The 11,414-nt window shown below is 41.9% G+C and overlaps 2 protein-coding genes across 7 annotated transcripts in view; one reads left to right on the top strand and one right to left on the bottom strand.

Annotated features, from left to right (window-relative positions):
• Window positions 1-618: 618 nt before the first annotated feature.
• Window positions 619-11,156, top strand: ctnnb1 (catenin (cadherin-associated protein), beta 1). Of its 4 annotated transcripts, none has more exons than XM_053630794.1 (17): window positions 619-797; window positions 3,893-3,943; window positions 4,282-4,506; window positions 4,848-5,101; window positions 5,304-5,542; window positions 5,729-5,930; window positions 6,071-6,215; window positions 6,344-6,447; window positions 6,551-6,580; window positions 6,943-7,281; window positions 7,376-7,534; window positions 7,630-7,749; window positions 7,980-8,130; window positions 8,540-8,661; window positions 8,905-8,962; window positions 9,979-10,204; window positions 10,382-10,511. In XM_053630794.1, the coding sequence occupies exons 2-16, from the start codon at window positions 3,931-3,933 to the stop codon at window positions 10,185-10,187; spliced, it is 2,370 nt and encodes a 789-aa protein (XP_053486769.1). In that variant the 5' UTR covers window positions 619-797; window positions 3,893-3,930; the 3' UTR covers window positions 10,188-10,204; window positions 10,382-10,511. The 4 variants fall into 4 exon arrangements, with proteins under 4 accessions (XP_053486769.1, XP_053486797.1, XP_053486787.1 ...); XM_053630804.1 differs by lacking the exon at window positions 619-797 and adding an exon at window positions 1,429-1,910; XM_053630822.1 differs by lacking the exon at window positions 9,979-10,204 and having other exon boundaries at window positions 10,382-11,156.
• ulk4 (unc-51 like kinase 4) overlaps window positions 1,917-11,414 on the bottom strand; it is a 125,872-nt gene continuing 116,374 nt past the window's right edge. For 2 of the 3 annotated variants that reach the window (XM_053630667.1, XM_053630712.1), the window contains one exon: window positions 10,042-10,181. In XM_053630667.1, coding sequence (XP_053486642.1) covers window positions 10,157-10,181 — 25 coding nt within the window. In that variant the 3' untranslated portion in view covers window positions 10,042-10,156. Of the gene's footprint in view, window positions 2,371-10,041; window positions 10,182-11,414 lie in introns of those variants that run through there. The other variant, XM_053630673.1, reaches the window with a different exon arrangement.

The following is an 11,414-nucleotide window of genomic DNA, read 5'->3' as shown; positions in this document are numbered from 1 at the left end:
ATAATACAAAACTACACTAAACACCTCCGGTTAAATTTAACGCTATGGATGTTAGTCCACGTGTAGTTTTATTTTCCGCAATATATTGTTCTGGAAATATATATATATATATATATATATATATATATATATATATATATATATAAAATTCTTCGCCGCCCCCAACAGCTAGCATGCATCTGTTTTTAACAAACTTTTAAAAACACGCTGTTCTTCTGGTAAACAGACAGGTTTTAGTGGCACATACCCACCTATTGAGCCATGAAGTGAGACTGGGAGCCGCGCTCCAGTATCTACAGTGTCGACTCTACAGTGTAGGAACAGAAATCTTAATGAGGGGGTGCGTCCCTCTGCCGCACTGCAGCTCACAGCACATGTGTTCCTACGCAGGTGTAAAGCAGGACTACCTCACCAGAGGATTTTACTCCTGCGTCTATGTTTTAAAATAAATCCTATCAAAAATTATATCGAATTTGTCTTACTGTCAGAGGTTTCCTCGATTTTTACTCTGCTCATCATCAAAACAAATTGCACGGAGCAGGATCTACTTTAACCAAGGCGACGGGATATCATGGCCGCAGGAGTTTTTATAATGGCTCGCTCTAATGGTTTGACGCCATCTTACTTTGCTCGCTGCGGGAGAAGCGAGGATATTTTACCCCCTTTTCCGCGGAGGAGGTGGAGTGTATTGCGGGTGGTTTACACACGGTTTTTTCCCCCCCTCTCTCACGGATTGTAGTGTAAATTATTGACTGTAAACTGACGACTGAGGAAGGAATAACCATCTTTTGACGCAGGTACGTGTCTCTTCTTGATGTAGAGCGATAATTGTAATGGAATGTCTTGGTTATTTCGGTAAGTGAGCTAATGTTAGCCGACCCCAGCTACTTGGTCACGCCGATTTGTCCCGTGTGTGTTCGCCCAGCAGTGCGTTAGCTAAATGGCTAACCGACCGAGTGTCCAGTTCATTACGCGTCGTTCATCCGTTGGTTAGCTTGTGCACGCGCGTGAGCGTGCGTGTTTGTGTGTGTAATCGTTTTGTTGTGTTTTTAGTGCTAAGCCCAAAGGCTGTGCGTCTCCGAAGCCTGATGAACGGGTTTGCTGCTAGTTGGCTAACCTGGTTATGTTTGGGAGTGGATGGCGGTTGGGACGCGATTCCCTGCTGCTCTAATAAAGTATGCTGGTATATGTTTATGTAACCAGCCGATTACTTCATTACTGCTTAGAGAGTGCCGCTTACTGAAATCTTAAACGTGAGGTGATAACGTTGTAATTGTTACTTTTTGCCCCTGAACCCTAGTTTTTGGTGAGCCGAGCGGACATGGAGCTGGACCGCAGCACTAGCAACCGCACATCTCTCTCTCTCTCCCTCTTCAGAGGCTTTACACACCGCTTCACCTGGCTAAATAATACACTTAAATAATCTTCTCTCAGATGCATCTAAATCTTTCCGTGTGGGATATGTCGAGTTTAAACACCTTTGTTTTTAGTTTTATTGAAGCTGAATTTCTAACGAGCTAATCGTAGCTCATAACATGCTAAACTTCATATGCAAACAAAAACAAATAAACAAACGAACAAAAAAACCTTAAGTATACATTGCAATGTTGCTAAAAAAGAAAATATTCCCATTCACCCTCCCCCAGTTACAAACAAAGGGTTTAAACGTGTAGTTTTGGCCGCTGTGGTTGGAGAGGAAGTCGAGGAGGAGCCTGAGTGTGAAACCTGACTCCGGGAGCTGAGGCTCCGGATCTCAGGCTCTGGAGGAAGGTGCACCCACACGCTGAGAGGATTTATATTGGACAGAAACACTACACTATATGTTTATTTTGTCTGCATTGTGCGGGGACTGGTTAGTAAATAAGCGATCAGTCACTACAGTTAACACACTCGGACTTCTTCAGCTGCAGGTCAGTAATCACGGTGTAGTAGGGGTGTGTGTGTGTTGGTTTAGCGCAGCAGTGTGAGCAAGTCAAACTGAATTGACTTGCCGAGTTTATTTGGTATTGTCGGTAAAAGGAACTTTTTTTTTACTGCTGAGTTGGATGTGTGTTTACATTTAAAGGTTGAAGGTTTTTTGAGATTCCTACAGATTTGATGAATTTAGGTTAGTATCCTTTACCTAATGGCGTTGTATTTGCAGCTACAACAGTCCTGTATTAAATATTTAGTTTCCAGCCCAGCATAGTCGAGCCTTAGAGTACACCGTTTTGATTTGAGAGTTAGATATGGGCGAATAACTTGCAGCGGGAGTAAAGGTGTTGATGTTACCTGCTGATCCGTATCCATACACACTGCTGGGTTTTGAGTGTGTATGGAGCTGATGGATGTCCTTTCATTTAATAACCTCAGCCTATGTGTTGTCGACACCTGTGATTTGGTACAGACAGATCAGGGAGTTGGAGGTACATACACACACACATATATATATATTACACAAAAAAAACTATAGTAGGAAATCTTAACTACAGACGATTTCAGTCAATTTGGATGATTTGCTTAACAATTTACTTGTGTATTTTTACCTAGTTTCTGCATGATGTGGAAGTAAGGTTGTACATGTACGTGAGCAAAATGGAGCAGTAGTAAAAGACTCCAGTGTAAAGCTTAGTCTATGCTTACTAGTCAGTGGAAAATAACCATTTGAGTAGAAATCCTTGTGTATATATGTGTGTGTGTGTGTGTATATATATATATATATATATATATATATATATATATATATATATATATATATATATATATATATATATAATATACTGTGTAGGTAGCTACAAGTACGTATGCAGCAGTGTGTGCTAAAGTTAGCCGTGTTACTAAAGAAACAAAGCATTCACTGCAGTTATAAAATGCTCTCCTGCATCTTGCTTGTCTTGGAGTAAGAGGATTGTTAAAGGCTGTACAATTTTTTTTTTTTTTGGGCTGAAACCTCATTGCGTGCGAGTGTAACTCATGCCACTCAGTGGGTAAGGCCTCTGTACTTCTGACTATCACCACAATTGATTCCAGATGTTGGAACCTGCAGGTTGAGCCATTTGCTGGCTGTTTCCTCTCAGCAGCCCCAGACAGAGTAGCACTGTTATACCCTGCTGTATTAAACACTGATGGAAGAAGGCTGTTGGTGTAGACCTGAGGTCAGTTGAGCTAGATTAGACAGGGTTGTGTAGTTGAACTCTTACTGCATGTTTAATGTGTTTAGGTACGATAGTGTGGTGGCTCTTTGGGTTGAAATATATACTAAATCTGTTGGCTGTACGTAACACGAGTCAAAATGTTGTAATACATCGGCTGGAGAAATTTTTTTCACTAACTTGGTAAGATTTGCATAAAGAAGGCACACTTGGAGCTTATGTTATGGTAATTGTGTAGGAGGGAAGCAACCCTGGGCCTCTGTGGTGTAAGTAACTGAATGCCATTGAGCTTCAGTAGGTGTTAACTGTTGTTTATGGGTAATAGGAAGTAAATGGCTTGAACACATTGACCCTGTAGGAGTTTAATATTCTCACAGGCACAAAATGGAGATTGTCCAAGTGCTCGACCCGTCCATAATTAGTGATATGGAAACGCCCGTCTTTCAGTGTGGGACGCGAGCTGTTTCCTTAGTTAGTTGATTGCTGCCTCTACATGAAAAAAAAATTAGATGATACCAGTTGTCCTTGTCCGGAAATTAGAAAGAAATTCCGAGAATACAAATGAACTTCGTGACCTGCTGTATTAATAAACCTAACTGTGTTCAAAAAGGTAATTTAAGACTTTTTTTGATTCAGTTCAACCTTCTCTGAGCATACGCACACATGCTGATATTTGCTACGAGTTGAACAGGCAGTAATGTTCATGTCTGAATTAGTGCATCACCACTGAGTGTGAAATTAACCGTGCCTGTTTGTTTCAGATTAGAAAGCTGTGCTGGCGGCAGGCTGAGCGAGGAACATGGCGACCCAGTGTAAGTTTTTTAAAAAAAAATATTTTTTTATCCCGCTCCACCCAAAATTATTTTCCTAAATGTAAACTAGAGATTTGCTTGTACTCAATTAGATTTAGAATTTTATCTGTAGTCCAGTAATTAATCTTGATGTGTAATATGTACCAATGTTAATAATTTCACAAATGCTTGACAGTATTTAGAATACAGTGAATCTGTCTTAATTATTTATTACTTTTATTCCAATGTCCAAGCTGTAGACCATTGGATTTGTTAATTACAGTCCCTAATATAAGCTTATAATCTGGGGAAATTTCATTTGAATGCTGGTCTTTGTGTGCTGCTCTTTCCATTCACAGCTGATCTGATGGAGCTGGACATGGCCATGGAGCCAGACCGTAAAGCTGCAGTTAGTAACTGGCAGCAGCAGTCCTACCTGGACTCAGGTATCCACTCTGGTGCAACCACCACTGCTCCCTCCCTCAGTGGTAAGGGCAATCCAGATGATGAGGATGTGGACAACCAGGTGCTGTACGAGTGGGAGCAAGGATTCAACCAGAACTTCAGTCAAGACCAAGTGGCAGGTTTGCGTGTGTATTTACTTTATTGGTGCGGATTAACCCTGAGGCACATGCATGCCTGGGTATAGGAGCCATTTTTTTAATTCTTGGATGAGCTGTTGAACCCTGTGAACAAATCAGATTTCTAGTGCTAAAATAGTTAGAGCACTCAATGCTCATATCTATGTTGAATTTTTCTGCAAGCTCTGTTTTGCTAGCCTGTGTGCTTCTATGAATTTTTGTTGCTCTGTGTAAATTTGCACTGCACTTTTAAGACAAATGTGTTCAGTTTTCTTTTATCACATACAAACATGTACACTTTTGTACAGCTGTAGATTTTCATCGTGCTGCTTCACTCTATGTAGACATTGATGGCCAGTATGCCATGACCAGAGCCCAGAGAGTGAGGGCGGCCATGTTTCCAGAAACACTCGATGAGGGCATGCAGATTCCTTCCACACAGTTTGACAGTGCAACTCCTACCAATGTGCAGCGCCTGGCTGAACCCTCACAGATGCTCAAGCATGCTGTGGTCAATCTCATCAACTATCAGGATGATGCAGAACTGGCTACACGTGCCATCCCAGAACTCACAAAGCTCCTAAACGATGAGGATCAGGTACAATGCTTTTTGTAGTATATATTGTGTTCTGTTATTTTCAGAGAAGGGTACATTTTGGTTGTTTCAAGTACATAATGAACTTCTGCAATGTGATTTTCATGTATTTCCATTAACATAAAGATAAACAGTTAACATTAGGCTTCTAAATGATGCTTAAGCATAGTGTGAAACCACTGATTTTCCTCTCCTTGATTTCCAGGTTGTGGTAAATAAGGCAGCAGTCATGGTGCATCAGCTTTCCAAGAAAGAGGCTTCACGCCATGCCATCATGCGCTCTCCTCAGATGGTGTCGGCCATCGTGAGGACCATGCAGAACACCAGTGATGTGGAGACAGCCCGATGCACAGCCGGCACCCTTCACAATCTCTCCCACCATAGAGAGGGGCTGCTTGCTATATTCAAATCAGGGGGCATCCCAGCTCTTGTCAAAATGCTAGGGTTAGTCCTTTAACTCATGATGGTGGTTTAGTCAAAAAAGGAAATCTCTTGCCTTGTTTCAGATCTAGGCTTTTATAACATCAGATATAGACTGATCTCAAAATCAAAGTGATGACTAAGAAAATGATTAATGCGGAATACACAGTCTGGTTCCTGGTCTCATTATAAGTGATTTGTTTTCTTCAGCTCTCCAGTGGACTCTGTACTATTCTATGCTATCACAACTCTCCACAACCTGCTGCTGCACCAGGAGGGAGCCAAAATGGCTGTGCGCCTGGCTGGAGGCTTACAGAAGATGGTGGCATTGTTGAACAAAACCAATGTAAAATTCCTTGCCATCACAACAGACTGCCTTCAGATCTTGGCTTATGGCAATCAAGAAAGCAAAGTAAGATGCATCATATGTTAAATGTGTGTTAATTGTTGGGACAGTTCTGCACCTTATCAAATAGTACATCTGGTTTAGTGGGACATGATTATGCTCTTGCTGGAGTGTCTCGAGTGTCTTGCTTGTGTCTGTTCCATTAGCTCATCATCCTGGCCAGCGGAGGCCCCCAGGCTTTGGTCAACATCATGAGGACATATACGTACGAGAAGTTGCTGTGGACCACTAGCCGTGTGCTAAAAGTGCTGTCTGTATGTTCCAGTAACAAACCTGCTATTGTTGAGGCCGGTGAGTCTGGTTCTTTGATGGTTTACTTCAGGGTTAGCCGGGCAAGATTTCATTTTAATACTGTTTAAAGTTTACAGTCTTAATTCTGTGCAGACTGATAACCTAGTTCACGTGTGGGTACTTTTCAGGTGGTATGCAGGCACTGGGTCTCCACCTTACAGATCCCAGCCAGCGACTGGTTCAGAACTGTTTATGGACTCTCAGGAACCTGTCCGATGCTGCCACCAAACAGGTGAACGCCTAATGTTTTGTTTTTCCTCCACCTCTTTTACACTTTGCTCTATTCTTCCTACATGAGCGCTCTCTTTTTGTCTCCCCACTTTTCCATGGAGAAGACCTCCTTAGCTGAAGTAGATGTGATGCAGGTAACGGTCATTCCTGCCTTTATCTGTGGAGGGTCATGGGGTTGTAGACAACACCTGACCTGCCAAAAGTTAGGGTGGTGTTCCTTAAAGGAAAACCATGATGAACAGAACGCATGAACAAAAGCTACATGTGATTGTAATGCCTGCCACACATTTTACTCACCGGTTAGCATAGTGGCAGAATGTTGTGGAGTAATTGTCCTTTATCTTGTGGTGGTTGTTGTGATAGGATTAAACCTCATGCAGTATTTCTAAAAATGTCACAACCTTGACTTGTTGGTTTTGGTTTCTGAGAGTTATCCTGTCATTTTGCTTAGATCGGTTTCTAACGGAGAATTTTTTCTGTTGCTTTCCACTTGTAGGAGGGCATGGAGGGCCTGTTGGGCACTCTGGTGCAGCTTTTAGGTTCTGATGACATCAATGTGGTGACCTGTGCTGCTGGCATACTGTCCAACCTTACCTGTAACAACTACAAGAACAAAATGATGGTGTGCCAGGTGGGTGGCATCGAGGCACTTGTGCGTACAGTCCTGCGTGCTGGAGACCGGGAGGATATTACTGAGCCTGCTATCTGTGCCCTTCGCCACCTCACCTCCAGACACCAGGATGCTGAAATGGCCCAGAATGCAGTACGGCTACACTATGGGCTGCCAGTGGTGGTTAAACTCCTCCACCCCCCTTCACATTGGCCTCTTATAAAGGTACCATGTAACTCATTGTAGCCATTCACGTCATTCTGCAATTTGTTTCTGACGGACACCATTTTTTGAAAGCATATACCCTCTTTGCTCCTAGGCTACAGTTGGTCTGATCCGTAATCTGGCTCTGTGCCCTGCCAACCATGCACCTCTTAGAGAACAAGGTGCCATCCCTCGACTGGTCCAACTGCTTGTCCGAGCTCACCAAGATACTCAGAGACGCACTTCCATGGGAGGCACACAACAACAGTTTGTGGTGAGTCCTGTGGTTCTTGCTCAGTAGGAATAGAGGAAAGAGGAGGTGGTGTTGATTTATTTATTTTTGGCGGCTCACTGTCTGCGTTCTTGCAGGAGGGTGTTCGTATGGAGGAGATTGTAGAAGGCTGCACCGGAGCACTGCACATTCTTGCAAGAGATATTCATAACAGGATTGTCATCAGAGGACTCAACACCATTCCACTCTTTGTCCAGGTTAGTCGCATCTCTCCTGCTAGTTTAGTTGTGCCCATTGCAGAGATCATGCTTGATTTAAATCCATCAAAACATGGTGTCTGAGGTTTAGCTCACTTTCTATGTAAATGATACATATTGTAAAGTGTCATTTTGAGCTATAGTATTGAGACCGTTGAAAACATTCAGTTTTTTTCTATTTGTATTGAATTGTGCTGCAGTAATCCTAAGCTAGTTTTTACTCCCACTAGCTGCTGTACTCCCCCATTGAGAACATCCAGCGTGTAGCTGCAGGTGTCTTGTGCGAGTTAGCCCAGGATAAGGAGGCAGCTGAGGCCATTGAGGCAGAGGGAGCGACTGCACCACTCACAGAGCTGCTTCACTCTCGAAATGAAGGAGTTGGTGAGGGTTTTCTTTTGTTCACAAGAGAGACTTAAGTTAAAAACTATCAAACTGGGCTTTGTCGTTGTCTACGTCTAGTTGCCAAGTGATGGCAGGAAATTGCAGTTTAGATTTGTTCAATTGGCCAGCCTCAAATGCTTGTGATTCGGACATCACTGTGCAGCTTGTTCACAAATGTAGCACAGGCTTGAGTTGAGTTGTGTAAACACATGCAGGCATTCTTTGCCCTAAAATATGAAAATTTTTTGTTCATAATGGTCAAACTGTTAAATATACTGTTCCTTCTTTTATTTCGTTGTGTATTGAACATGGGAAAAGGATGTCTAATTTGCGGCTATCCGTATGAAAGTGGCTAGGCTGAGCTTTGTGCCTGTCTGACTATACTGATGGCACTATCTCTCCTCCACAGCCACGTATGCTGCAGCAGTGCTGTTCCGCATGTCAGAGGATAAACCCCAGGACTATAAGAAGAGACTGTCTGTGGAGCTCACCAGCTCCCTGTTCAGGACTGAGCCCATGACCTGGAACGAGGTAGAGCAGCTCATCTCAGCTAAACCCTGTCCAAATCCCCATGCAAGATTATCACCGTAAAATGAATCCTGGGTCAAAGCCCGGACACCATAGATTCTGACAGGAATGTTGAAACTGACATCAGTGATGTGGAGTAACTTTCTAAGATTTCACATGTAGCTTAGAACAGTTGAAGCATAGGGTCTATCCAAAAAATGTTAAATATAACCGCTGATCTTGAGCTAATTATCTCATCCCCTCCAGACTGGAGACCTGGGTCTGGATATTGCACAAGGAGAGCCTCTTGGCTACAGACCGGATGGTGAGTATACAGCATTTTTTTTTCCAGAAGCTTCTTTTCTACTGTAGGGCCAACCTGTTCTGAGCAGGGAGAGAAACTGTTCAGATTGGAATGTTCACAAGAGCATGGTTAAGACTGGAAGGCTTCATATAGCACTCAGCATGTTATTTTTTGTGGTGTGATATTCACCCTTTCTCTTGTACTTTTATTCATTAACATCACAGCCAACAATTCAACAGCAATTAAAAAGGAAGGAGATGAACATTTTCTAGACCAGGCACATCATTCTTAAGTAAATAGATTGTGTTTACTGTGAATGATGACCATTAGACCCCAATCATTCAGCTGTTCAGATGAATACTGCCTCAAAAGGTTGCCTATATATAACATTTAAAACTCTGTCCCCTTTAAAACTGATCTAAATATAGTGTTCCTGTATTGTAGCTTTACGTTGTTTCTAAATCTATCCAACGGATAGGAGTATCACGCTCACATTTTGTAATTGTTCAATGGTTTAATTTTCCATTGCTAATACCATTTATTATTTTAATGGCACTTCATTTAGCAATACTGTTGAATGGACGAATATAGATGCTGCAGCAATTTGCAGATATTTTCAATATAATTAATTCAAATTTCATTTTCAGCACCAGCTTAGTTTTCCCATAAGGTTATTTTATTAACTGCCACATTTGTTGTGAACATGTGACGGGCATGAGTGCATGAGTCACTGCATTGTAACTGTAGTATCTAACTTTGATTGAGCAGTGCACAACATGGAAACGTGCTGGCACTGAACTCCACAACCGTTCGGCCTTACAGTGGAAAAGAGGCTAAAAATAACTCAGCATAGGTGTTTGCATGCTCTAACTAGCTACCTCGAGTGTGGCAGCTTGCACCTGCTGAAGATGGGCTTACATGTCTTGGAATACAGAGGGTTTGCTGTTGTGAGCTGCCTGTTTAATATGCTTCTTCTAACCTAGTTGTGTGCGATCCCCCTTCCTTCCACTCCCTTTCCATACTTCTCCTGTCTACAGACCCCAGCTACCGCTCCTACCACCCTGGAGGGTATGGGCAAGATGCCATGGGCATGGACCCCATGATGGAGCATGATATGGGTGGGCACCACCCTGGCACAGACTACCCTGTGGATGGCCTGCCTGACCTTGGACACACCCAGGACTTGATGGATGGCCTTCCCCCAGGCGATAGCAATCAGCTTGCTTGGTTTGATACTGATCTGTAAATAGAGAATTTTTTTAGGTGAGGCACTAATGCACCCAAACATGTTTTCACTGTGAATGGCTGTTTGGGTTTGGTCACTGCTTAAGCATCATGATGCAAGGCATGCAGTTCGCACAACTAATCTGAATGGAAATGTATTGGAGTCCTACATGTGTGCAGTTCCTGACTAATAGCAGTGTTTCTTTTGTCCCATAGCTGTATTGTCTGATCTGAATGAACCTGCATTGTGATTTGGCCTGAAGAGTTGCTGAGCGGTCTCAAGAGAGTGGGCTAGTTTCTCTGGAAGTGCCTGACACTAATACAAGCTGAGTTTCCTATGGGAACACGAGCAAGTAAAAAATTTTTTGTTCTGGTCCTCACTGGTGGGAGTTTTAACTGCAAAGGAGTTTCAATGGGCGGGTTACTCAAAGAAGGCCCAAGAAGTGATGGGATTTAAATTTAAAATGGGATTTTAAACCTTAACTTTGCCTGTAATTTTTATTTCTTTTTACATTTTTTTTTTTTTTTTAAGATTCTGTAGTCTAATGGTACTTAATTAGCTTGCTTTCACACTTGTCTTTTATTTTGCAGTAATTTTGTATTCTTTTCGAATCTCTTGCATAGTGTTAAATTATAGTGGTAATCCTCCATCAATTAAGATTTTATCAAGTTTATGGTGTAGAACACTAATTGAACTGTATTCTGATCAAGTGTAACATTGTGTAGCTTTTGTATAAAACCAAGAATGAAAGAAATGGTCCAAAATCCAGCTTTCTTGCTTTAACAAGATCACTGGTTCCGGTGTCGCAAAAGGGTCTGCAATCAAGGGGGGGCAGTTTTTTTTTTTTTTTTCTTTTCTTTTCTTTCTTTAAGTTCTCTTTTTGATGGTAGCTTTAGAAGGTTTTGAAATGAACCCCTTATTATTGTAGCCTGCTGTGTTTATTGGAGACATGGTTATGACGTGGCTAAATAAAATAATGGACAAACTTCACTTGTCTTAGTGTGAATGTAAGTCTTGTGTACAGTCTTGGGCAGTTTTTCATTAAAGGTTTTATCCATTCTCACAACTTGTCAATTTGACAAACAAGTGCTCAAATTTAACTTCCTAAAAGGTATATAACAATCCTTTATGTAAACTGTTCAGTTTTTATAGGTATATACAGTCAACAGTAACCTGCACATGCTTAAATGATTAATAGATATTGAATTGCATTTTCAATTCATCTAAAGAATGGCTCAAATTTAAGTT

The sequence above is a fragment of the Ictalurus furcatus genome, chromosome 1 (genome assembly GCF_023375685.1).
Source record: "Ictalurus furcatus strain D&B chromosome 1, Billie_1.0, whole genome shotgun sequence".
Classification (NCBI taxonomy): Eukaryota; Metazoa; Chordata; class Actinopteri; order Siluriformes; family Ictaluridae; genus Ictalurus; species Ictalurus furcatus.
Note: the sequence above shows the minus strand (reverse complement) of the source record. Positions and strands in the feature narration are given on the sequence as shown.